At 48.1% G+C, this 24,917-nt stretch overlaps 7 protein-coding genes across 7 annotated transcripts; 2 read left to right on the forward strand and 5 right to left on the reverse strand.

The window, feature by feature from the left end:
• Positions 1 to 282: 282 nt before the first annotated feature.
• On the reverse strand, positions 283 to 1,007 carry LHYA1_G008689 (uncharacterized protein; the record flags this gene model as incomplete). The annotated part of the gene is made up of 2 exons (XM_031153609.1): positions 283 to 776; positions 833 to 1,007. 2 exons carry the CDS (start codon positions 1,005 to 1,007, stop codon positions 283 to 285), a joined length of 669 nt encoding a protein of 222 aa, XP_031001653.1.
• Positions 1,008 to 1,881: 874 nt separating this feature from the next.
• Positions 1,882 to 2,781, reverse strand: tfa2 (Transcription initiation factor IIE subunit beta; the record flags this gene model as incomplete). Its single annotated transcript, XM_031153610.1, has 1 exon — positions 1,882 to 2,781. One exon carries the CDS (start codon positions 2,779 to 2,781, stop codon positions 1,882 to 1,884), a length of 900 nt encoding a protein of 299 aa, XP_031001649.1.
• A 694-nt stretch (positions 2,782 to 3,475) lies between these two features.
• Positions 3,476 to 9,725, forward strand: MLP1 (MLP1-like protein; the record flags this gene model as incomplete). Its single annotated transcript, XM_031153611.1, has 4 exons — positions 3,476 to 3,767; positions 3,827 to 9,166; positions 9,217 to 9,377; positions 9,432 to 9,725. The coding sequence occupies 4 exons, from the start codon at positions 3,476 to 3,478 to the stop codon at positions 9,723 to 9,725; spliced, it is 6,087 nt and encodes a 2,028-aa protein (XP_031001648.1).
• A 241-nt stretch (positions 9,726 to 9,966) lies between these two features.
• Positions 9,967 to 10,642, reverse strand: dctn6 (Dynactin subunit; the record flags this gene model as incomplete). Its single annotated transcript, XM_031153612.1, has 2 exons — positions 9,967 to 10,155; positions 10,208 to 10,642. Coding segments are annotated over 2 exons (624 nt in total), but the record flags the coding sequence as incomplete, so codon positions are not given.
• A 383-nt stretch (positions 10,643 to 11,025) lies between these two features.
• On the forward strand, positions 11,026 to 12,703 carry nuo-51 (NADH-ubiquinone oxidoreductase 51 kDa subunit, mitochondrial; the record flags this gene model as incomplete). Its single annotated transcript, XM_031153613.1, has 4 exons — positions 11,026 to 11,316; positions 11,377 to 11,448; positions 11,498 to 12,485; positions 12,534 to 12,703. 4 exons carry the CDS (start codon positions 11,026 to 11,028, stop codon positions 12,701 to 12,703), a joined length of 1,521 nt encoding a protein of 506 aa, XP_031001650.1.
• A 2,646-nt stretch (positions 12,704 to 15,349) lies between these two features.
• Positions 15,350 to 20,438, reverse strand: HFM1 (ATP-dependent DNA helicase; the record flags this gene model as incomplete). Its single annotated transcript, XM_031153614.1, has 8 exons — positions 15,350 to 16,147; positions 16,204 to 16,305; positions 16,360 to 16,395; positions 16,455 to 16,496; positions 16,549 to 17,799; positions 17,847 to 19,768; positions 19,816 to 20,193; positions 20,246 to 20,438. The coding sequence occupies 8 exons, from the start codon at positions 20,436 to 20,438 to the stop codon at positions 15,350 to 15,352; spliced, it is 4,722 nt and encodes a 1,573-aa protein (XP_031001647.1).
• Positions 20,439 to 21,346: 908 nt separating this feature from the next.
• On the reverse strand, positions 21,347 to 22,939 carry gms1 (UDP-galactose transporter; the record flags this gene model as incomplete). The annotated part of the gene is made up of 5 exons (XM_031153615.1): positions 21,347 to 21,631; positions 21,681 to 22,376; positions 22,431 to 22,739; positions 22,820 to 22,849; positions 22,904 to 22,939. 5 exons carry the CDS (start codon positions 22,937 to 22,939, stop codon positions 21,347 to 21,349), a joined length of 1,356 nt encoding a protein of 451 aa, XP_031001646.1.
• Positions 22,940 to 24,917: the final 1,978 nt, after the last annotated feature.

Below are 24,917 nucleotides of genomic sequence, written 5' to 3' on the forward strand. Positions count from 1 at the left end.
GATATTTACTCGGACTGGACAAGACGGTTCAAAGTGCGGAATAACTCAATGGTCGTCGACTTCGTTGATGGCACTCTGTTGAGTAAGGGGGCATAGCTCCTTTTTAAAACTTATAGGCTGGTAAGGATTTGAGAATGTGACCCTAAAATAAAGGAGAGCTCAAATGCCTGATATGAAACGGGTATTCCTCATGTTACCAGATAACCCAGTGGCTCAAAAATCAAACAAAACAAGACAAGCACGCACGCAATGCAGAAACCCTGAAACCCCAATGTACATAACTCAAGCCTTCGCCCCTTCCTCCGTAGCCTTGATCTTCTCGAACAACCTCAAAAACACTCCTGGATCCTGCGCACCACCAATTTCATACTTCCCCTGAATAGTGAAGTTCGGCACCCCACTAACCTGGTTCAACTGCGCAGCCTCGACCTCCTCATCGACAGCCTTGCCCCCCTTATCAGTTCGCAACCACTCCTTAACCTCCTTTTCATCCAGCCCAGCCTTTACACCAGCCTTCTGGAGTATCTCATGGCTTGTAATATCACCCTCATTCTCAAAATAAGCGGCGAACAGCTCTTCTACTACTCTGGTCTGGATGGCTGGGGACTTCGACTTCCCAAGTTGAATCAAACGGTGACTGTCCCTGGTGTTTCCAGTCTTACCCCCAAACTTGAAGTTAATCCCCGTGTCCTTGCCCACTTGACTGAGTCGTCCGAAGATCATTTCCGTGCGGTCATCGCCGAACTTGTTTCTGTAGTACGCTGTCTTATCAACACCTACTTCTTGTTAGTCCTCAAGCATCACTAAAATCAGAAATACCAACAAAACGTACCGACTTTGGGAGCCCCGGGATTGAGATAGAAGGGCATCCATGTCGTGGAAAAAGTATCATTTGAGTCCGGGTGTTGAGTTTTGTAGGCGCTAATAGCTTTCTCCAGCTTCTGCTTGCCAACGTAACACCATGGACACACAGTGTCGCTGACTACTTCTATGTTAAACTGGGTCATCCTGCGCAGCGTTGGCCGGAACATGCAAACGTGATCTGGGGTACTCTAAGATCGGCACCAAGACGTGAACATGGGGATGTATCTAGTGCTGAGGTTTTGGCGCGTAATAGGGAAATATGTATAAAGCGGGAATGAGGAGAGTGAAGTATGGTAGAGATTACTTATCGAGGAATATGATTACTTTTGAGGGGAAGGATGAGGTGAAGTTTGATGATTTCTAATCATCAAGAAGTCCGAGACCGAACTCGCCCCCCGACGTGATCTATTGGTGATCTCGCTGTAGTGATTGGTAAGGTGGTTTTAGTCAAAAGAGGGGCATCCGTAGTGGGGCATGCCTCATCCAGAACACAAGTGGGAGCCGTTGAACTAGGAATGGCTTCAGGTCAAATATAATTCAGGCTTATAGCTTGATAGATCTACAGACCCACGATTCTGACTATTCTGGATATTTGAGAAAAACAGGATTTGAAAAGAGAGATATAGACAGACACCTTCGTCTTTGGTTTGCTTTCTCCCATGCGAACATCTAGCTTGTAAATCTGATCACTGGACGCAAGTTTGAACAGCTCTATTGACAACCCGATAGTTGCATGATCAAGCGGGAAGGACATCCGCAAGTAATCACGGGGCTGATAGTCATTGAAGAGTACATCGAGTCTGTAAATTTTGCCTGCCTTTTTGCAGTAGCAGACCACAACTGCCTTCCTATCCCACAAGGTTGGCAGTCTGGCAAGCTATATGCTCGTCCGTTATTTCAGGACCCTTGAGACCATAACGCCAACGCTAAAGACATTGCCTCTATCCCCTTGCCCAAACGCCTTATAAAGCAAACCGAGCCTGTACATACCACCAAAGCTTGCGACTGTGCCCTGCATCATCTCCTTTGCTTGTCATAGTCAATGAGAAGATGCGCCATGTGGGAGTTTGTGAACTTGCCACCCTTTCGGGGAGCTTTCTTTTTCTTCTCCTTTGGCTTGGGGGCTGCCTTCACACGCTTGCTAGGATCCTCGCTCGCAGGTTTTTGGCCAGCATCCATAAGCTTCCGGACGAGTTCGTCAACCGTGGGCAGCTCTGTTTTGTGCCACATCATTTGAAATTCCGGATCGACTTTATGGACCAGAGACGGATCATTGCTCCACACCATGCGGGCATGGTTATCCTTCTTTGTCCTCGTCACTAATATCCTGTTCTCGGCTTCCAAATCATCAATAGCATCTTCACAGTCTGGCCAGCCGTCCTTCAAATCCTTTACAGCAACACCCTGTGCATCTGGTTTAATTTGCAGATATGCGATCAGGTCCTTCTTGGTACGAACGTTGATGAGAGGCTGGTGACGGAAGGTGCCCGAGTCCCAGTTTTGAGTCTTGAGCTGAGGATCGGCCGTCCATTTTACGCGGTCGTGGCGCTTGAGGATCGTCGCAATGAGCTTTTTCTTCGTTTCTTCCACATGGACTTGGCTGAGGTACATCAAAATCTCTTGAAATGTCTTCGGCTCGTCCTTCTTCTTGAGAAAGTCGATAACGTAGGTGACTTGGGTGAAAGCTTCCGTGCCATAGCCAGTTACGGCAGGCTGTGAATAAACGACATTTTGTTGGACCTCTCGCTTGCGCTTGGTTTCCTTCTCTGTCTTGGATGTATTCGACGTGTTTGACGGTGCTGGCGAGGGTGCTTCGGCAGGTGGAACGAGACTGGTGCGCTTGGCAGTGATTTTGGACGATGCAGAGGTGACGTTGGTCTTGAAGGCTGCCTGCTGCTTCTCGAGATAGGACGACATGGCGACGGCAGTAGCAAATGATGAAACTAGTGCCTATAATGAGAGATGTAACAGATATATGATGAATCGCGCTCGAATGTACCGCGTCTTCTGTGAATATGGTCTAAGAGGGGGGTTCGATGTGTGTACAACTGGCTGACTAGACAACCGCAACCTTCGTCCAAAGGCGTGGGAATGGCGAGATGCCCCTTGATGTACGGCGCACTTACTGCATGGGATTAAGAAAATTTACCAGGAAAAGAATGGTTACCACATCTGGCGCAGCAGAGGTGGTTGTGGTGTGGGTTGGGGATTGAGTCGAAGCTAAACTCGCGAACAAGAGAGCAAGAGAACAAGGCTCAATGCTTGGCACGCTACTATAGGTAGCATTCGCGCTAACCGCAAGCGATCGTTGTACCGCATCCGCTGGAAGAGCTCTTGATGAAAGAAAGAACATCTTGGAATACATCAATAGCGCCTACCATCTCGTCGCTGCGAAGTGGCACACGACTACAGTACGCTCTCTCGATCCTCTTGGAAGATATGCGTTGAGTCTCAAACTCATCTCTATCTTGACATTCATTTGAGTGGTTGCGGGCTTATTCTACAAGTCGCGGTTACTCTTTTACAACAAACAACTCGCCCTCCTCCCCTCCTCGCAGGAACCCCACCTCTATGAGCCACCAGCGACCTTTATGAGGAGCTGGTCGTAGTCATGGCTGCAGCGACATTAGATATCGACTACTTGTCAGGATATTTGGGTTTACCGCAACAAATTCTAGGATCGGTTTTGGATGCACCCACGACCGAGCTTGTTCGATCAGTCCTCGACGCAGTCACAACAAAGGCACGAGAGCATGATGAGTTGGCTGCGGACAAACTGAGGGTTGATATTGAGCTCGAGAATGCCGTCCGGAGCTCTGAGACGCGCATCGAGGGGCTAAAAGCCACAGTCGAGAAATCGCAAAATACAGTTGAAGAAGTGCGGACCAAATTGACGGAAGAGGGTGATTATATTCATCGGTCATGGTTACGAGAGCCAATCCACTGACTTCTCTCTCGTTAGAAAATGCGCGTTCATCTCTTGAAAGTGAACTGCAAAACCTGAAATCCTCCTCCACGACCTCTAATTCCGAGGTAGAAACGCTGAGAACTCGAATAGCCTCGCTCGAATCTGCCAACCGCGACACTGTTGCTGTACTCGAGTCAAAGACTACTGCGAATGATAGTATTTCCCAAGAACTGCAGAAACAACACCAGAAGGGCTTGGAGCTTAGCCAGCAAATCACAACTCTCCAGCAGTCTGTGCAGAATGCGACCTCTGCAGCATCCAGTGCCAAGTTCCGCGAGCAATCCCTCAAGCAAGAAGTTGAACTGGCCAAACGAAACTCCGAGTGGTTTGAAAATGAGCTGAAGACGAAAAGTGCGGAGGCCCTGAAGTATAGAAAGGAGAAGGGAGCTAGACTTGCCGAACTTCAACGACTGAACGAAGATGCTAATTCTAATCTCGAAGCGGCAAAGAGGACTGAGCAGGCACTGAGGAATAGACTAGACGAGGTTCAGAAGAAGGCTGAAGACTCCCTCGCTAAAACCCAACAACTTCAGGAAGCCGCTGCGAAGACTGAAGAGGGGTTCCGACAAGAATTAGAAAGCGCACGCCGATTAGCAGAACTTCAGACTCAACAATCCGAGACACACCGTAACAGGCTCAAGGAGGTTGAGGCAGAACTCGAAAAAGCAAAGGACGATGCAGCTGAGGATGTTGGCAGATGTCGGCAGGAAGCTGAGGCAGAACGGCAAGACCGCGAGCAGGCAGAGCATCGCATCGCAGAGTTGGAGGCGGAGGTTGATCGATTGGAGGCTCTAGTGTCACAACCCCGAAATGGCTCAATGCCCGGAACACCACGTGCAGGTCTCAATGGTTCGGCCTTTGGAAGATCTGGATCACCAGCACAGTTTGGTACACCGGGATCTGTTCGTAGCAAGTCCGCTATTACAGCGACGCAGGCCATTGACGAGCTCTACAAGGTTAAGGGACAGCTTAATAATGAGAAGCGACGGAGTGAGCGTCTCACCGCTGAGATGGAGGAAATGATGCAGGGACTGGAAGCTAAGCAACCCGAGATTGAAGAAATGCAGGCTGAGCATGAACGTCTGCAACAGGAAGTGGTCGAAATGTCCAAATTCGTAGACCAAACGGGCAAGGAGAGAGATCGTGCGAAGAAGGACCTAAGGAAGGCTGAGAGCGAAGCTTCCACGGCCCAAGCAGAATCCAACATTCTTCGTCAGCAACTGCGCGATCTAAGCGCGCAGATCAAGATGCTATTGTGCGATCTGGATGCTCGAGAAAGAGGGATTGATGTATTAAGTACTGCAGAACGATCGCAACTTGAACGTCTAGCCCGTGGAGAGGTTAGCGAGGAGGCCTTGGAAGGCCTGACCGATACCGATCGATTCATCAGCCAACGCCTTACGATTTTCCGAAGCGTCAGTGATCTCCAGGAGAAGAACCAGGAACTTCTTAAGATTACGAGACAATTAGGTGCGCAGATGGAAAGTGAAGAGGCATTGTCAGCTAAGCACCAGGCCGCGAAGGATCATGAAGAAGTCCAGAGCCTTCAGACTAAGATCGAAAATTACAAGGACGAGCTTCAGTCCATGATCACCCGGTCTGAAAGCTACATCAAGGAGAGGGATATGTTCCGACGCATGTTACAACATCGCGGTCAACTGCCACCCGCTTCTGATCTAGCATCTATGTTCGGTCAGTCTGTTGACGGACATCAGAACGGCCTTGTACAAACCATCGAGCAAACCCCCGGCAACAGCACCAATTACGCAGCTGTATTGAGAGAATTGCAAACACAATTTGACCAATACAGGGAGGAACAGACCATTGACCGCCGTGCGATGAAGGACCAAGCCGAGAAGCTCTCGTCAGACAAAGGCGCTCTGCAAGCAGAAATTGCCAAAACAAGCAGTCAACTTGCCTTTGCTAATGAGCGTTATGAGATGCTTCAATCCAATTATACCATGCTGCAAAACGAAAATAGCGAGTTGCAAAAGCGGTCGCAGACTCTTTCAGAGTCAGCTGCCAAGCAAGATCTCCGAACGCAGCAAGTAGCTGAGGATTTGATAGAGGCTAAAGGTCAGCTTGAGGGCATGCGCAATGAGAATGCCAATCTCAAGGCAGAAAAGAAGCTGTGGAAAGACATCCAGGATCGTCTGAGCCAAGACAACGAAGGATTGATGAACGAGCGGACACGCTTGAACAACTTAATTGCGAATCAGCAAACACTCCAGAACGAGCGTGAGCTGTCGGACTCGGAGACTCGGCGAAGATTGCAAACCCAAGTTGAATCTTTGGAGGCGGAGCTGTCAACAACAAAGCGCAAACTCAGCGACGAGGTTGAGGATAACAAAAAGGCTCAACTACGCAAAGAGTACGATTCCCAGCAAAATCAAAAACGCATTGACGACCTTGCAAGCAGCCTCAGCCAAGTGCGTGAAGAGCTGGTAGCTGCAAAGACTACTCGAGACCACCTTCAATCAAGAGTTGATGAGCTCACCATTGAGCTGAAGAGTGCTGAAGAGCGGGTGGAACTACTCCAACCGCGACCCACGCCTAGATCTACTGCCGTTGTAACTAATGGAGATGCCCCTGCAGAGGAGGCGCTCAACAGGGAGCAAGAACTGTCAATTGAGATATCTGAATTGAAGCGAGATCTTGACCTTTTGAAGTCGGAACTTGAGAGCACCAAGAGTCAGATGGAGCAGTACAAATCTATCGGTCAATCTGCGGAGGAAGAATTGCAGAGTCTCAATTCAACGCAAGACCAGTATCGTGAAGAGATGGATAGCATCATGGAGGGAAAAGACTCCAAAATAATAGAGCTGCAGCAACGCATTGACGACATCTCGGCTGAGCTTACCACTACCAACAATGAATTAACCACTTTGCGTAACCAACAGGCCGAGGTAGCGAGGCAAGGCGAAGAAGAGAAAGCTATTCTCGAGCAAGAGATTGTGCGGCTAAAGGACGTGGAAGAGAGGTATACAAGTGCAGCAATATTTCACCAACAGGACCTTCGTGCTCAAGCAGCAATTGCCACAAAAGCTCAGCAAGATTACGAGAACGAATTGGTCAAGCATGCGGAGGCCGCTAAGCAACTCCAGAATCTCCGTTCTGAGCATAACCAGCTGAAGTCAGAGTCCGCAGCGCTCAAGGCCGATGCTGAATCCTCCCGTGTTGCCTTGAGCCAAAGTGAAAGCTCGTGGGAGGAGCGCCGAGAACACTTTGAGCAAGAACTGAAGGAAATAAGGACAAGGCGGGACGATGTCAACGCCCAGAACAAGCTTCTTCACCAACAACTCGAGAACGTTGGCTCTCAAATCTCAGCTCTCCAGCAAAGTCGATCCTCAGTCGTCGATACTACCGAAGCCGGGTCTCCCGAAGGAGATGCCACTTATGATCGCACTGCTGACGGACTTCGAGAGCTCAATGCGTTCTTGAGACGCGAGAAAGAAATCATAGAAGTACAATTCGAGCTCAAACTTCAAGAATCCAAGCGTTTACAACAACAGCTTGAATACACCCAATCACAACTTGACGAGAGCAGACTCAAGCTGGACCAAGAACGCCGTGCTCACGCAGATGGAGGTCGAAGCGCTGTTGCACATAAAGACCTCATGAAGAAGCTGGAAGACCTCAATTTGTTTCGGGAAAGCAGCATTACTTTGCGAAAGGAAGCTCGCGACGCCCAGGCACAACTAGGTGAAAAGACCCAGCGCGTCGAAGAACTCTTGGAGCAAATCCAGCCCCTTGAAAACAAGATCAGGGAGCTCGAGCATGGCAAGGAGACCACAGACGGAGAAATGCGTTTACTCCAGGAGGATCGTGACCGATGGCAGAAGCGGACTCAGGATATTATTTCCAAGTATGATCGCATCGACCCCGCAGAGATGGAACAACTCAAGGAAACCATCGAAGCCTTGAAAACTGAGCGAGACACTTTACTTGAAGAGAAGCAACCTCTGCATGATCAGATGCAGGGTCTGGAAGCTGAGAAAGCGACTTGGCAGCAGTCACGTCAACGTCTAATCGATCAAGCCAAGGAGAGATCACGGATCCAAACCAAGGAGAAGAACGATAGAACTGCGGAGAGAGATGCTGTGATTCAAGAAAAAGAAGCACTCCAGGAACAACTTTCCAGTCTCCAGCAGCAGCTCGAGACGGCTATTAGTGAAAAGAATACCGCAGAGCAGAAGCTTACTTCCCTCAGCCAAGAAATTGAAACTGTCAAGTCTGAGCGAGACCGAGCTTTGGCAAGTGTTTCTCAGTCTTCGCCTAGCCAGGCTCCTGTTGAAACCACGACTGAGCAGCCCAATAATGAGGCCTTCGAACAACAGCTCACTGAGCTCCGGAAGAAGCTTGACGAAGTCACCGAGGAGAAGGCCTCCCTCGAGACTCAACTTATCGACCTGCGACAGCAGCTTGAGAAGGCCAATTCTGAGCGAGACATTGCCAGCGCCGACTCCGCAGAGGCCCGATCAAGACATATTACAGGTGCCTCCGAGCATTCTACGGAAAATGGCAATGAGGAAGGTCAAATTGATGAGACTCCCAAGACCACTCTTCCAGAAGACGAGAGGGAAGCCCTTAAAGAACGTATTTCCACCGCCGAGGCCAAGGCCAGGGAGCAAGAAGAGAAGGCTACCAAGATTGAAGAGCAGATGGAAATCACACTCAAGGCTCGATCTGACAAAATGAAAACAGCACTTAATAAGAAGCTCGGAGAGATCCGCGAAGCCCAGAAGAAGGAGCTAGAGTCTGAGTATCAGTTGAAGCTTGAGCAGGAGAAGCAGATATGGCTCGCAGAATCCAAAACTGTCAATACAGCCCCACCGCTTACAGTTTCCACCGCTCAGCCTACTTCGACTGAAGATGTGTCTACTGTGGCGCCGCCAACCCCAGCAGCAGCACCTGGAACTCCTTCAACACCAAGCCATAAGCCAACACCCGCGATTGTCCCAACTAGTGGCTTGACCGATGCACAGGTTCGCGAACTACTATCGAGTAACCCCACCGTCAAGGCAATTCTTGCCAACAATGTCAAGAAGAAGCTCGAAGCGGAGACATTAAAACTCAAGGAAAAATTCGATAAACAAATTACCGAGGCACAAGAGAAGGCAGAGAAAGACCAAAAGCAGGCCGTAGTCTTGGCAGAGAAGAAGTCTGTGTTAAAACTAAACATGACGGAAAACAGGATCAAGGCTGCAACCGGCAAGCTTGTCATTGTCGAGACTGCTGCTAAGGATACACCTCAGAAGGCAGTATCGGAAGTTTGGGAGATCGCCAAGAATTTCAAATTTGTAGCGGCAGTGCCTGTGCCAGCTACAGTTACAGGTATGTATCTTGCTCTAAAGCTTTGACTCTTACTTACCTTACTCCTATAGAACCTGTCAGTCAGCTAAATGGCGCCCCAACATCAGCGAAGCCAGAGGTCAAGACCGAAATCACTATTGCGGCTGAGCCTCAAGATGCTCCACAACAGTCAAGCGTCCCAGCGGCCGCAAATGGCACGACACCCCCTGTTCCTGCAAGTAGTATCCCAACTGTAAGTCGTGGCTAATTCTGTGGCAACTTATGCATTATACTGACCACCTTGTAGGCTTCTCAGCCGAATAGCAATGGTGCTCGAGCATCCGGAATTCCAACCAGAGGTGGCGCGGGTGGTGGCCGTGGTATCCGTGGAGGGGGTCAACCATACCAACCAGTACGTGGGGGGGCCGCTGGCAGAGGCAGAGGAGGGTTTTCAGGACAGAGAGGTGGAATGAATGCCGGTGCACAATCATTCAGCCCTTCGGGACAACCCACTGGCATGAAACGACCTCGTGAGGAAGGCTCTATTGGAGGACAGGGAAATGCAGGGAAGAGGGCTCGGGGTGGTGGACAAAATAATTAGGGATCAGATGGATGAGATATTTGCATTCGTGTTGTATATGATATTCGCTATGCATAGCTTGGGATGGCTTTCATATATCTTGCGATGGAAACGGCGTACGCGGGGATATTGAAGCATCAAAATATTGTACTATCAGATGGGTTGCATTTCAGACAAAGGATAAATGGCAAGATGGCCATAGATGCCTTGGTTTAGTCGAGCATCAGTCTCACAGCGTCCCATTGAAGAATGCTTGTAGTGATCACTGAAACTTTGCTAAATTACTGGGTATCAACTTCCTCAAGACTTCCACCTGTCTCGCAATTGTCTTCAGCTTTTGATTCTCAACACCACTCCGGTCTACTCTCCGCATCCCATTCCCAAATATCACAGTGAAATCGGGAATCTCCTCCCCCACACCAATCTCACTTAATGGTCCAATTTTGCAATGCTACTCTTGTCAGCACCTCTCCCCATATCTCAAACAAAAAAGCAGAACTCACCTTCCCAATAACAGCCCCCTTTCCGATCCTCGCCCCAACCTCAACCGTCGTCCCAGTCCCCACGCACCTCGCCTCGACAACGGCCCCTGTCTCCACCACAACACTGTCCTCTAGCACCAATCCCTCGCTCTCAACATCGTTCTCCGGCTCGCTCTGCAGTCCTACGATCGAACGTTCTGAGATAATGCAGTTGCTGCCCACGGTGATGGATGCGAAGGTTGAGATTAGCTTTGTTCGTGGGTGGATGGCTGTGTTTGCACCGAGAGCGATTAGATGGGTTCCGACAAGGGAGGCATGCTCTGCAATTATGAGGGTTGGGGCGAGTGTTGTGGGGCGGTTTGGGGGGAGGGGGCATGGTGGAGGCGCGTTTGGATGACATGGTTGCGGTGGTTTGTGGTGGTGTGAAGAATGTATAGTTGTTGATGCTGGAGTTAACTGAGGTCAATAGATGAGTTTCCAGATATAGGGCGAGACTGAATTATGGACAGTAGTAGGAAAGGCAGTCTCGTACTTTTCAAGTTGATGCCATTTACTCCCTCGACTTTCCTAGCCCGGTGGGCTATTCTGGAGAAATCGCTTGCACGCTTTACTAATGTTTTGGTTTGATACGAGGCGTTGAAGACGGTCGGCTATGCTTTGTATACCAATATGCGCTTGAGGTCTCCCGCGCCTGCCGAAGAAGCTTGCAACCCAAATTGCCTGATTGGTCAACTCTCTATGATCCGTCGAACTCCCCCTCGGAATAAATCCAAATGCAACAACCTCAACTCTGTGTCTTCCTCTCCAATTTGCTCAATTGAGCACAACCATCCCTAAAAATGTTATCGCGACACGCGCCTTCACCCAAGGCTGTCTCCTCCCTCTCGACCCGCGTCCTCCCGTGCGCCGCCACCTCCCGAGTATCCTTCTCTCCAGCACAGCAGTCCCGAGGACTTGCCACAATCCAGGACCCCCCTCCGCCACCCAAGCGGACGCAGTTTGGTGGACTCAAGGACCAGGATCGTATTTTCCAGAACTTGTATGGACACCATGGAGCCGATTTGAAGAGTGCGAAGAAATATGGAGATTGGCACAAGACGAAAGAGATCCTATTGAAGGGTCATGATTGGGTATGTTAGGATGCTTCAATGGATAGATAAGTGGAAGACGGATGTTGACAATTGAGATAGATCATTTCCGAAATCAAAGCCTCTGGTCTCCGAGGACGCGGTGGTGCTGGATTCCCTTCCGGGATGAAATGGGTAGGTCATAACGTCTCATAAAGTTGAGCAATTAACTGATGTTTGACAGTCATTCATGAACTTCAAAGACTGGGACAAGGATACGAAGCCGAGATATCTGGTTGTCAATGCTGATGAGGGCGAGCCTGGAACATGCAAGGACCGAGAAATCATGAGGAAGGACCCCCATAAACTCATTGAAGGATGTTTGGTTGCCGGTCGAGCCATGAACTGCACTGCCGCGTATATCTACATTCGCGGCGAATTTTACCATGAAGCGACAGTCCTGCAAAGAGCGATCCAGGAGGCATACAAAGATGGATTGATTGGAAAGAATGCCTGTGATAGTGGATACGACTTCGATGTTTATATCCACCGTGGAATGGGAGCCTACGTCTGTGGCGAGGAAACCTCACTTATCGAGTCTCTGGAAGGCAAGCCTGGCAAGCCTCGTCTAAAGCCCCCGTTCCCTGCTGCCGTCGGACTTTTCGGATGTCCATCAACAGTTGCAAATGTCGAGACCATTGCAGTAGCGCCAACGATTTGCCGAAGAGGAGGTTCGTGGTTCGCTGGATTTGGACGAGAGCGAAATGCTGGAACGAAGCTCTTCTGTATTTCTGGCCACGTCAACAACCCATGTACCGTGGAGGAAGAGATGAGTATCCCATTGAGGGAGCTTATTGACAAACACTGTGGCGGCGTTCGTGGTGGGTGGGACAACTTGAAAGCCATCATTCCAGGAGGATCCTCGACTCCAATCTTACCAAAAACCGTTTGTGATGAGCAACTCATGGATTTCGATGCCTTGAAGGATAGTCAGTCTGGTCTTGGTACGGCGGCAGTTATCGTTATGGACAAGTCTACTGATGTCGTTCGCGCTATCTCAAGATTAAGTCATTTCTATCGACATGAGTCTTGCGGTCAATGCACACCTTGCAGAGAAGGTAGCAAGTGGACTGAACAGATCATGAAGAGATTTGAGAAGGGACAAGGACGGGAGCGGGAAATTGATATGTTGCAAGAACTTACCAAACAGGTTGAGGGCCACACCATTTGCGGTAAGTCAGATTAATTCTCATCTTCTAGTCATGTACTGATAAAGACAGCTCTCGGCGAAGCCTTTGCCTGGCCCATCCAAGGACTCATCAGACATTTCCGACCAGAATTAGAAGCACGTATGAAGGACTTTGCAGAGAAGAATGGAGGACCAGCCTTGGCTGGAGGGTGGCCGAATGATTCTCTTTCACAGGGGAAGCTGATTGCGCCTGGGCAATAGACCTGGAGGTTGATAAACTGTTTATAGTGAAGAGGACAAACCTCTTGTATTTATGCTATTAGCTTTTCCTTATGAACGTTGTAACAAACACACTCGGTTTTCTTTTGTTACACCTTGCTTTTGGAAAATGCATCGGATTTGTTGAAGCACAACGATAGAATCATTGGTTTTGCGGGGGTTTCAATCTCGATTTGATCGTTCTGTGTTACATACAGAGAGTATGCATTCCAACCAGCCCCTGTCCCTTCATCTCTTTATGCCTAGCTCCATCACGGGATGGCTACCCCTTCCTCCTGCTACGGTAGGGTTTGCAGGTTTGGTGAGCACGTTGCTGGCAGCGGAAATTTGGGTTAGGTTGGAAGATGAATGAGTGATATTTTAAAGACATGTAACTAACGTCTTTTTTTGCATAATTCGTGAATAGTGCCTATGATTATAACGCCTATCCGCAAGTATTTCGATACAAATAGCCGCAAGGAAAATGCGAGACCCAATCACATCCGTAAATCCATATTGAAAATCTCATTTTTGATGTTCAACGTTTCTGTCCCACTCAACGGCTCCACCCCATTCGCCGTCTACACCTTGAAATGATGATATCGATAGAAGTTTGTACTCATGTCTCTCTCTAATAGCCTCAACCTGAATATTGAAGACAATTGACCCCTGGTGCGAAGAACTTAGGGCTCAGAGCTTAGGATGTCTAGTTTTCAAACCAAGTCATTACCCATCTGTATTGGTTGGCCCTCGGTTTTTATAGATGATGACTCTACATCCGCAGCAACTGGCATATTGAGATTGGCAGAATTAATATCTGGAGTATACGTTTGCTCCCCATTCAAGTCGCTTAACTTTGCCGTCAAAAGCAGACGCTTATTGGCGAGTTGTGGGAGAGCTAGAAGGAGCTGAAGGCCGCTATGGATAGATGTTAGTCTTTGGGCCAGTTCGGAAGGGAGGGGAGGGGAGGGACTCTTACATCACAACCCAGCCAAAGGCATATCCAACTTTCCATGCAATTCGATTGCTGTACCAGTAGTGGTTTTCGGTGCTCTTCTTGGCTCCTCCGATGGCTAAGCTGATAATGAGACAGAGCGATAACCCGATGTCGAAATACATTGAAATTCTTGGCTTGGTATGCGATACAAGGGACATCGATGTTGCACTACGACGGAATTCCACGGTCACTTTTAAGATGTTGGTGAGACAGTGGTTGATGACTTGAAAAACGTTTAGGAGAAGACTGTTGAGGAATGATGAATCAGTATGTTTATAGTTAAGTGAGGATGTAAAGGGAGCTCTCACATCATCATGACGAAAACGTCTGTTGCAATGAACTCATTCCCGCCCACAATGGCCAGAATAATGAAGACAATGAGGGAAAAAATCCCTGAGAAGATGCGCAACCCAATAACAGGATGAACTACGAACAAAACTTGTTAGCGTTGCTTCATTAAAAAATACCACGAGCACCTGTAAAGTACAGGCCAAGAGTCCAAAGCCGTGACACCCTCTTGGGATATGCACAGGTTTCTGGAACAAATGCTCAAGGAACATCTCATAGATCCCGAAACATGGTGTAATTACTTACAGTCAATCATCCATGGCCCGTTTCCTCTACGGAGTCTTGGGCTTATGCTGGGAGATGGTAGGAGTTGTTGATCTGGAGAGGCCTCGCGATCCGAGTCTTCAGATGCGCGGGGGACGATGTGATAACGAGTGTTGCTGTCTGACATATTCATGAAGAAAAAGAAGGTATTGGTAAAGAAGCAATGAATGTGTCAGGAAATCAAAAACCTTTTCTCCAATGTTGGTTTAGAAGTATGAGGTGCAAACCGGAGATATCCTTACGGAGGTATACTTGTGTTTCTTGAAAGACATAGCTCAAATCCTATATACGATATACTAGCAGAGATGTCTGCCTGGAGTTGACTGATAGGTCCACCTTAATCGGGGCGGATAGGGGGGCTGTGCATGCCTGCATTGACAAGACCCCAGAAGGCCAAGCAACCACAAGAAAAGCACACGGGTTCATTGGCAAGCATTGTTTACTCAAGTTCCCTTGCCTGGCAGTGTAACGAGGCTTGGTACCAGACGCGTAGGGCACAGACGGGTATCCAGAGACACAGCCTAGTCAGAGTACCTGGTTCTTGCGTTGTAAATTGTAAACAAATAACTCCATTTAAAGAAACCACTGCACTTGCTGGCAGGTGTAACTTGCACCGACTGCAGTTGCATACTTGGAAGGCCGCCATGATTCAGACTTCACGAACGGAAATACATATCCACTGCTGACTAATCACAAACCCCCTTCTGCCCATCCACTCTTGTCACATGATTTCCACATCTCAAGTAGGGTGCAAGGGAAGTAAGGGGAGTAATAGTTTGGCATTTAGAGTGTGAGTATATCGTATTCCTTGGCTATTGATAAGCTATGCTAAGCAACTTGATATCTATCTCTCATTTAGAGCAAAGCTCTGAAATTAGCAATCCCAAAAGTCGCAGCCATCTATCTACATACACATGCAAGCTGGTATAACATAGAAGCATACCAGATACCCTCATAATTCTTAGCAATGTCCCAATATGTGACGCCATAACAGTCAAAACATCCTCTTCAAGTCTTCTTCATATTCCTTCGGCAGCCCCTCAGTCTATGAAATCAACAATACCCTTCAAGCCTTCAATCAGCTCCGAATCGAACTCATCAACCCAGGCTGGAACGGATGGTATCTGTGGCGGTGCTTGAACCAGCTGCGAGTTCGAAATACGACGGTGCTTCACTTCTAGCTCATCAGGGCTTGATGACAACTCTCTCTTCAAGTGACGCTTCGCCACTGACAGATCAGCAGGGGCTTCAAGCAAGAGCGCATTCTCAGTCGTATCTGTCTCTTCAGCTTGCACCTGACCATCATTTTGGTAGGCATCGAAATCGAAGACCTTATTAGCAAAGCTAGAATCGATTCTTGGCGTAGATTCTCGAAGCACCATCGAATCACTGAGACCAATCATTCCGGCTTCGAGACTCGCCAGGGATTCATCCTGGAAGGATGAAATATCACTCTCTTCCTGGTATGTAAGATGGACAGGGCCCGTCTTCAACGGACTTGAACTCTTTCTCTGCCCACCTAACAAGATGGACGGCGAGGGAAGGTCCACTTCGTCATCAGAACCGAAGACATCATCATCGTTCTCACTATTCGGGTGGAAAGGAAGTCGTGCCTCCTTGCCGCTTCCATAATCGAATTGTGGCTTCTGCTTTGGAAGACTAGTGAACTTGGGTTGATTCTTCTGTACGCTATTGTGCAAGGTGTTCAACTTGCGGAAGTCGTGGGGAGCAAAATCGGCGTAGGAAACTGGAGCAAGGTCCTGGGCCATGTCTAGGATCTCTAAGTCATCGGAATTGTCATCCCAGGGTTTCATTTCCTTGAGCTTAGGATTCGAAAGCTACAACTATCAGTTCTCGGGGTACTTGAAAAATCAACACGGATTGCGTGACTAACCTTACTTTTGTTAGCCGCCTTACCATTTGCCATTGTCTTGCTTTGATTGCTCGCCGTTGCCTTCGAGTTCAGTCTCTTCGCTTGTGAATTCTCCATAAATTGCTGGCAAAAGATTTTTGTCAGTAAATTTAAACGAGAAGAGTGTCTTTTACGAACCTTCTGTGCTTGACCTTCACCTCCTTTGATGCTGGCCTATATCAATTCCGATCAGTTAAATACCCTCCACTCTTCGGAACGCAGAGTTAACTTACTTCTTTCGAAGACAACGACTGCTGACTCGTCCCGATAGAAGACTATTTCATGTCAGGGGGTGCTATTTTCATAACAACTAGCTGTCTCATATACCTTTCTCAAGATTTTCGGCTTGTCTAGACCCTCATGGCAGCACTTGTGTTTGCAAGGCTGTCCACTCTTTAGGAGATTCCCATCCCGGCATGAGTGGTTGCAACTCCATTTACCATTGGCCATCTGAAATGGCTCTAAGACTGGAGCGCTTTTTGCGAATTTTGCGACTGATCCTGCAGGTGTATGATCATAGTCATCAACATCGGGAAAATTGTCCGAGTCACGGTGGTTTTCTGGCTTCTTTATAACAATGTTAGCCGCAAGAAGGTCTTCATCTCTAATATCATCGTCCCAAAACTCGTTATCGCTGAAAGAATCTCTTCTGGTGGATGGGCCTTTTTGAAGACGGGTCTCTTTGGGAACAGCTGGAAATTCAGAGACGGAAATGTTATGCGTGAGCACACTTGAACGAAGAGTCCCCACGATATCATCGCAAGCAATCCAACATTTGATTATCTCAGCGGAATCTGACAGCTCAACCATGAACATGAGTTCATAACCTTTCTCCAATTTCAGGACGTTTCCTCGCCAGAAATGAACCAGAGCGCCATCAGACGTCTCCGCCATGAAAGTCAAAGATGGCCTACGACCAGCCCAAACCGGAACTTTCGCATTGGCGAATCCAATAATAGCCTTAACGTTGACTTTTGGTTTCTGTCCAGGTTTGATGATGGCTCTTCCGATAATCTGAGAGGCCACAGTAAGACGCGGGAACGACGCCAACAACTCTTGAGTCTTCCTCCCAAAGGGAGGGTTTTTGCTGACATATCGTTCAATACTTGCGGTGTCAAGGCTTGCAAGCTTTTCAATGCTGTTAATGTTGTTGCTCACAAGTTTCCTAACGGCCACAGGGCCAAATTGAGGAATTTGTCTCAGTTGCAAGTTTGAGGTCTCCCAATAACCCGCAGATAAACTTCTGGCCAGATCAAGGGCGTGTCGTGTAGCTATTGCATCGCAGTCAAATGCTTTACAGTCGATGACGCACCGAATCAGGCGTTGGATACGTTCGAAGATGACAGCCTTCTCCGTGCTGAATTGTCTCCTCAAGACGGGAAAGTCTTTCTCTCCTGGATGCTCAATACCCCCAAGTTGTGCTTGGATTAACAATGAGACTTTGTGTGCCGCTGTGTTTATCGTGCCTTTGATTGGGAACTTTGTAAATGGAGATTTGTTGTATTCTCGGAGACATGCTCTTTCCTTCGGTTTTATACGCATGTCCTCGAATTCGGTTGCCTGACAGAGAATATGGAGCTATGAAGATTAGCTCTAAGCAAGTGACTTTTAATTATAAAACTTACAATCTCCTCAGTTTTTGCATGCTTAGGTATTCTCAAAAGCAGCTTCATTGTTTCGAACTGCACCATGTAACGAGACATCGCCTCGCCATACTCCGTGCAGCGGATGCGATCACCACTAGTGATAAGTTCATTGTCTTGTAGAAGTTTGATGTCCCTTTCGCATACTTGCTCAAGCCGCTTGTCAGTGTCTCCACCCGGAAGTATACCGTCAATATTGTAGTAGTTGGGGTTTTGTCTCATGCGAACGGCGAGGAAGGTACCACTGAGCCATGTCTTTGCCTTATAGAGACTGTTGACAGTACCCAGACCAATTTCCGAGTTTAAGTGCTCGATCAAATTTAGGTGAAGTGTGCTTTCAAGAATGTCCCGACCCGAGATCATTTTCTCGTACCGCCCCTGCTTATCGTTCTTCGTCATGATTATAGCAACTGCACTATCATCAAATTGAGGCCTTCCAGCTCGTCCAAGCATCTGCATGACTTCGAGATCTGAATACTCAGCGAGACCGTCATTCTGGAAGCATACTGTTCCCTTCAAAACAACCAGATGGCAAGGAAGATTGACCCCAACCGCCAAAGTGGAGGTACAGCAGATGACACTGATGTCGCCTTTCAGAAAAGCATTCTCAATGGTATGACGATCGTCTTGTTCAAGACCAGCATGATGAAAAGCCACGCCACTCGTGATTAGATCTTGGACTTCCTTGTTACCCACTACAGTACGCCCACTTGGAGCAGGCCAAGCTCGATCGACAACTTTCGATCGGGTCCACCAATCCGCCAGCAGCGTAGCTGTAGCCTCGCAGGACTTGCGCGTGAAACAAAATACCATCATAGGCTTCTTGTGCGTGTGCTTCTTGATCAGATTAGGCAACTTCCCATCTAGAATTTTCTCGAAAGCGTAGTCATTGTAACCTCCTTCAAATCCGTAGACGTGCTTTTGCAATTTCACAGGTCGAAATTCTTCGCCAAATATCTCTCGATGAGCCGGGAACTGGTGATTTGTAGGATCCCTACCCAGCCACACTGCGATGTCGTGGGAATTTGGTACGGTGGCACTGAGTGCCACAAAGCGGACATCAGCTCCAATAGATTTCATACGAGACACGACAGTTTCTAAAGTTGCGCCTCGAGGGTCCTTCAATATATGCACCTCGTCGATAAGGAACAGCTTCACCATCTGAACGAGCTTATGGTGATCGGTCCACTTTCTAGTAATGCTGTCCCATTTCTCGGGTGTAGTGATAATAATAGAGGCAGCTCGCACTCTAGCCATCTCAGCCTGGCTTGTGTCGCCAGTCAACTCGGCACATGAAAGGTTCAAGTGGCTGAATTTCTTCGTCCAATCTCTCATTCTCTCCGAGCAGAGGGATTTTGTTGGGGCTTGATATACGATCTTGAACTGCCCAGATCCATGACCTTCAATAGCTCTGCAGATGGCTAATTCCAGGAGAGCAGTCTTGCCGCTACCAGTGGGAGAGGAGATGACGACGTTGTCGTTTGTCTTGTAGATTGGTGTGAAACTTTTGGACTGCACTGCATTGAACAATTGAAAAGGAAAGACTTGACGAGTTCGATCGGGAAGTTCGTACGTTGACACAAGCTGAATCCCATGCGCTATAGGTGGTGCATGATCTAGAGCCAAGGTTCGAGACTGGGGGTCCTCTCGCGAGACATTCTGGTGGCTATATGTCGTATGCTGACTGGGAGTGGAACTTCGTTGGTACCGGTTGATATGTGGGACGATCTGGTTGAGAAGGGTTCGAGGTTCATCGGTATATTCGACAAAGGCATCTTGTGCAACTACAGGAGCTTCCCGGTTGGTAGCTCGACGGAGACTGACTCTAGCTGTGGGACTAGACGGCTGACCGAATGGCGAAGACGAGGCCCTAGAGATATTATCAGGAGTATGAATCAAGCCGTCTAAAGAAGTCAGCGCTTGATAAGTGTCGGACCTGAGCAGCGTTTACTTAAGTTGAAAGGGGGTGTAATCTGCTGCATTTGAGGTTGCAATGGGTTTGGCTGTCTGGGCTGGGGAGGCTGGCGGTAGTCAATAGGCTCTGGCCCTGTCCTCGGCTGTGAAATCTGCTTCCCATGTAGCATAGCATTGGCAATCTGGGAGATTGTATCAGTTTGTTGAGCTATAGCTGGTCTCGGTGGTGGCTGTTGGCTAATAGGTACGTTCTGATGTAAGTTTTGGGCAAATCTGAAGTGATTATCGGCATTTGTGATAGTTCGAGGTTCTCTACTTGGCTGGTTGTATAAGCCTCGAGGTGGGAAAGAAAGTCGGCTATGGCTCGTATTCGATGCTGGCAAAGGAGGACGTGGCGTGTCAAAGTATGGTTGAGCTGGGAGAAGCCTTGTCAGAATGCATAATACATAGGAAGGAGAGGGTCTGACCTGGATCAGCGAACGTCGAAGGCTCTTGGGGCGTATGTCTGGGACCAGGGCCAAAACTCCATTCGGTATTGTGTGGCTCGGCAGAAGGGAAACTGATGCTGGAAGTACGTTGATAGTGATTGTAAAAGCCACCAGAGTCACCAGCTTGATCAATGATTCGCTGCAGATGACGGTCATGGCCCCTTCCTTCCATCTTGAACTGTGGGAAAAGATGATAACGAAAAGGGTTATAGATGGGGAACAAGCTCTATGGAAGACGCAGGCGAACGAGCTCCCGTAACTGTAGAGGGTAGCTATTCGTCGGGGTATACAAGTTTGGGCGTGTGGAAAACAGAGATTGCAGCTCCGCGTACCCCAGAGAGAGGTCAGACGATACGAAGGGGTTCCATTGTAGCGGACTTTGAATTGATAGGGAAGTGAATAGGGAAGGCGTTGCTACGTCAAGCGAATGGTCAAAACAAGAAGGCACGTGGTCGCGTCTTCTTCCACCCCCTGAGAATCTTTCCCTTGTCTCATTCTCCAGGGCTTACTTAAGAGATGCACGAAAGGTTCAAACTGCAGATCTGGATGTTTCGGTAATCCGTGAATCCTCTTTGTTTTCCGACTCTAAAACTCTTTGCTTTGACAGAAAATAACAGCAGTTCAGCGCATATATGTTCCAGCGTAGTGAATGATTTTTGATCTCGCAGGAAGAGACAGGAAGTGATAGTGTTCAGACATTATCACTAAGTCTAACTTTGAGCAAGTGCATAGCCAAAACTTTAGTCTAGAGAGAAACATACTGGCAAATAAAGAGACATACAGATTTCTACACGAGTAACAGAGATTTGTGGAATTTCCTCTACTTACGTATCCCCGCTAGCCAGTCAGGAATTCAAATGCCCATTTTATATCCTGCGCAACAGATGCAGAACCCTGACAAGCTCTAAAACGCCGTATGTTTTCCAGTGTAGAAACGCCAGACCCGTATGTTCCCCCCCATATTTTATCACCTGGTATCTCCCATCAAAATTGTTCACAGAAGCCCGCTATCTTGGCGTGCCTCCGTTCTTCAAAACGCTTATGTGATTTTGTAGTCCGTTCTAAACAACCCTTTTATGTTCAGTCCGCCCGCTTTATCCTCCCTCCTCCTCCCCGTGATGAGCCTACTCTGGAATGATGTCTCATTGGTGATGACGGTCTCGATGTTGAAAGGCCAGCACTCTTAATGCTCTCTAACGAAGCTATGGTCATCCGTTTGTCCTCTTCATACCTTGGCGTAGATCCATTATCTATCGTCGTCTTGTCGAAGGTTGCAATGTTAATTGGAGGAGGTCGGTTCCGTTTTCGTTCCTGCCCGCTGTAGAGGTAGGTGGCGAACATGACAATTGCTGTGCCAAAAAGGAACTACTGAAATTAGTACAATTTCAGTAATCAGGCTGCGAGGAAGGCTTACATTGAGTGTGACCTGGAAGTCAAAGAACCAGACGCTGAAGAGGAAGCTGAGGACAATGGATATGGAAGTCGCAAAGTTCTTGGCAATGTTGTCGGCGTAATTGATGCACATAGCAACCAAAACACCTCCAACAGCCTGAAACACAATTGCCGTCCATACCACGCTATTATATCCCACGAAAAACCCTTCCTTGGAAATTTCCTCTCCGTCCTTGAAGATGACACCAATGATCAAGGCCGGGAAGAAAGAGTAGAATGAGAGCTGTACGTTCCGAGTCCATACCGTAACATGTTGGGTGCTCTCCTTCAGTACCTTCTCAAAGTACACGCCGGTCAACCCAGATATCAAGGACGCAATCAAGACCGCAGACAGCCCAATTGAGTAGTTCATGATTGGCTTGACCAAGCCCAAATCCTCTTCGATCCCCTCATATGTCGCTGAGCGCTTCTCAAGCCCCCCCGACAGCTGCTCCATCCCACGTTTTGTTAATTCTCTGGCCACCTCAACAGCCCCATTGCTCAACTGCCCAATTTCATGGAAGGATCGCGGGAAGTAAAATCGAGACTGGTCGTCTGAAGGGTTGGTGGGTATCTGCACAATCGTTACGCCAATTGTAAGCAGTACAAGCGCTATCCATTTTTTCGACGAGAGTGCTCTGCCCAGCATTGTGACGCTGAAAAGTGCTGTTGTAAGAATCTACCATGCAAATCAGTCCTGTACTACCTAATTACGAATCCACAAAAGCCATACCTTTAATTGATAAAGGATCTGGAAATGTACAGCATCCAGGTTGCTGACCGCTATGTACTGCAACGAATTTTGGAGTGTATACAGCGTCGCTGGAATCGCAAGTTTCCACCCATCACCAGAAAACACAGACATGTATAGCTGTTCGAAAAGGACTGTCGCAGGGGTTGAAGGAGGCAGTGTTCGTGATATGTCGTACATGGCGATTGTCAAGGAAAGGGACAGTTTCAGCACCTCGTTGAGGAACACCGCAGTCGAAGTAAAATACCGATGGCCACCAACCTGTGGCATTATTCGGGAGTAGTGCATTATCTATCATTGTGTTAATTGATATGGAACATTCGAAAGCCGTTCTTCGCTGGCCCGGGGTTTTTGATGTCAGGGGCGCGTACAAGTATCAAGGCGCTATTCTGAAAAGTAAGCTGCGGAGAAGTTAGCATACAACTCATGTTCTGGAGATCTCTAGAGGTCCGTACGGTTATCAGAGAGATATGCTTCATAGGCACTCCCATCACGGACGCCTTGGACCGCGCGTCGGCCATCCCCATCCTGCCCCTTTGCCCTCAGCAGGACTTTCAAGTCTACCGGTATAATGATGCGTCAGGAGGGCGCCTTGAGGTGCTATAGTGATGCTCGTCCGAAAAACTTCAAAATAAGCAAAAGAGTGTATGCAAGAGCAGTGAATGCCCTGTCAGCAGGCTGGCGGAGTGAAAGTTTAAGGAGGAAAATAATCTAATTGTCGAAGTCGTGAATAGGTTGAGTTAGGGTGTGGTGTAGTGTCCCATCTTAGCTCAGCCTAAGGGTTTTGTTCGCGCGCTCCGCTTGCTCTCTTTCTGGGGTTGAACTTGGGCTGACGCTTGTTACAGCCAGGCACATCCAATCAATAGGGGTAAGCTTACAAGGGCTAAAACATCCCTGGAATTGTGAATCCTCCTGGCCTAGATCCTCCTGGCCTACAGTAGCTGAAAGCAGGGCAGGGCAGGGGATGGGAAAGGGGAGTTTTCCAGAAGATATAAATCGCCTTCAGGAATTTCTCTAATGTTTGCTGCTTAGTTTTGACTCATAATTAAGCAACATTCCCTTCAAGAGCAAACGTCGATGATTACACATTAACCCAGTTCCGCGGGCAAATGCCCTTCGAAATAATCGGAAACAGCCCTCGTCATTGAAGCCATTCTTCTTCTTTTGAGGCTGTTTCATGTCACATGTTGCCGACGTGGACCAATCCAATACCGATAGACTCAGGATTATTTTCCCCCTTTCGCTGGTTCCGTATTAGTCTGCGGAAGTGAGCAACTGCTGCTTTACTATAAGTTAACCTGAGCTGAGGGTGAGCATGCCAGAGCAGAGCCTAGTTAATAGTTAGTCCTTCCTTCTTTGCTCGCTTCGCTCATAAACACGACACACTTTTAAATCAAACTTCCACAGCTCTTGAGCGCATGCATCCCTGCAATAATGAGTACAATGTCTACAATGCTAGTCGCAGCATCTCAGTTGAAATACTCCCATCAGACTCATCATGGAAACGCCACAAACTCAAGTTTCTACTACTTGGACAGAAGTTTAGATATATAGTGATATCGCATCTCATATCGTATCGTATATAAGCATCTTTTGACTTGCCACACCATGAGTGATCAAAGCAGAGGGTTAATTTCTCTAATTAATTAATGTACAGATCATATCGCCTCATCCCTTCATGACCAAATCAACAGACTCTCCCGAGTTTAACAGACCCTGCCTAAATATGCCACCCCAAAGATGCTAGTGAATACAGGAAGCTGGGTATATATGTAGCTGTATGCCAACAAATGAAAATCGTACAAAGGAAAACACACATTATAGTCTAGTTGTATCTTATTCAATCCATCAATTACATCCGCCAAACACCCCCCTCTGCCTCGTCGTCGAACAGAAAGTCTTGCCCATTCACAACTTTCGGCTCCTCTGCGAACCTCACACCCGTAGCTTGCTTCTTCATCCCAACTTGCTCTGCGGGCCTGTTTTCAAAGAAATCAGGGGTACCAACAGCACTGAGCCTAGCCGCAGAAGGAGGCGTGACGGGATAAGCTTTGCTATCTTTCATTTTCCTACTCGAGCTCGATTTTGCCTGGGCTCTTGGGGGTGCTGCCCAGCTCCCTCGTGGCGTTGAATCATCGTCGGAACCGAAACTCAGGAAGTCGCTCAAATCAGGAGAAGGTTCTGCCATGCTAATAGGGTGAGAATCCGAAGGCGGAGGCGTGTCAAGATAAATCATGATTTTCTGTCGCTCACTCTCACGCATAGTGCCCGCAGAAGGCTGCTTTGAATGTCTAGCTCCGCGTTTGACGGCATTTTTAGGGGGTGATTTGGCTATTTCATGCTCCTCGATGATCTCGTCACGCATGCGTGCCCTATAGATAGTTAATGATTAGCATATATTCTTTAGTCAACTTCTAGTGGTCAAAGCAAGAGCGGTTGGATTGATTGGCAATTATCAAAGTAAATGCT

The sequence above is a fragment of the Lachnellula hyalina genome (assembly GCF_007821495.1).
Source record: "Lachnellula hyalina strain CBS 185.66 chromosome Unknown contig00222, whole genome shotgun sequence".
In the NCBI taxonomy this organism is placed as follows: domain Eukaryota; kingdom Fungi; phylum Ascomycota; class Leotiomycetes; order Helotiales; family Lachnaceae; genus Lachnellula; species Lachnellula hyalina.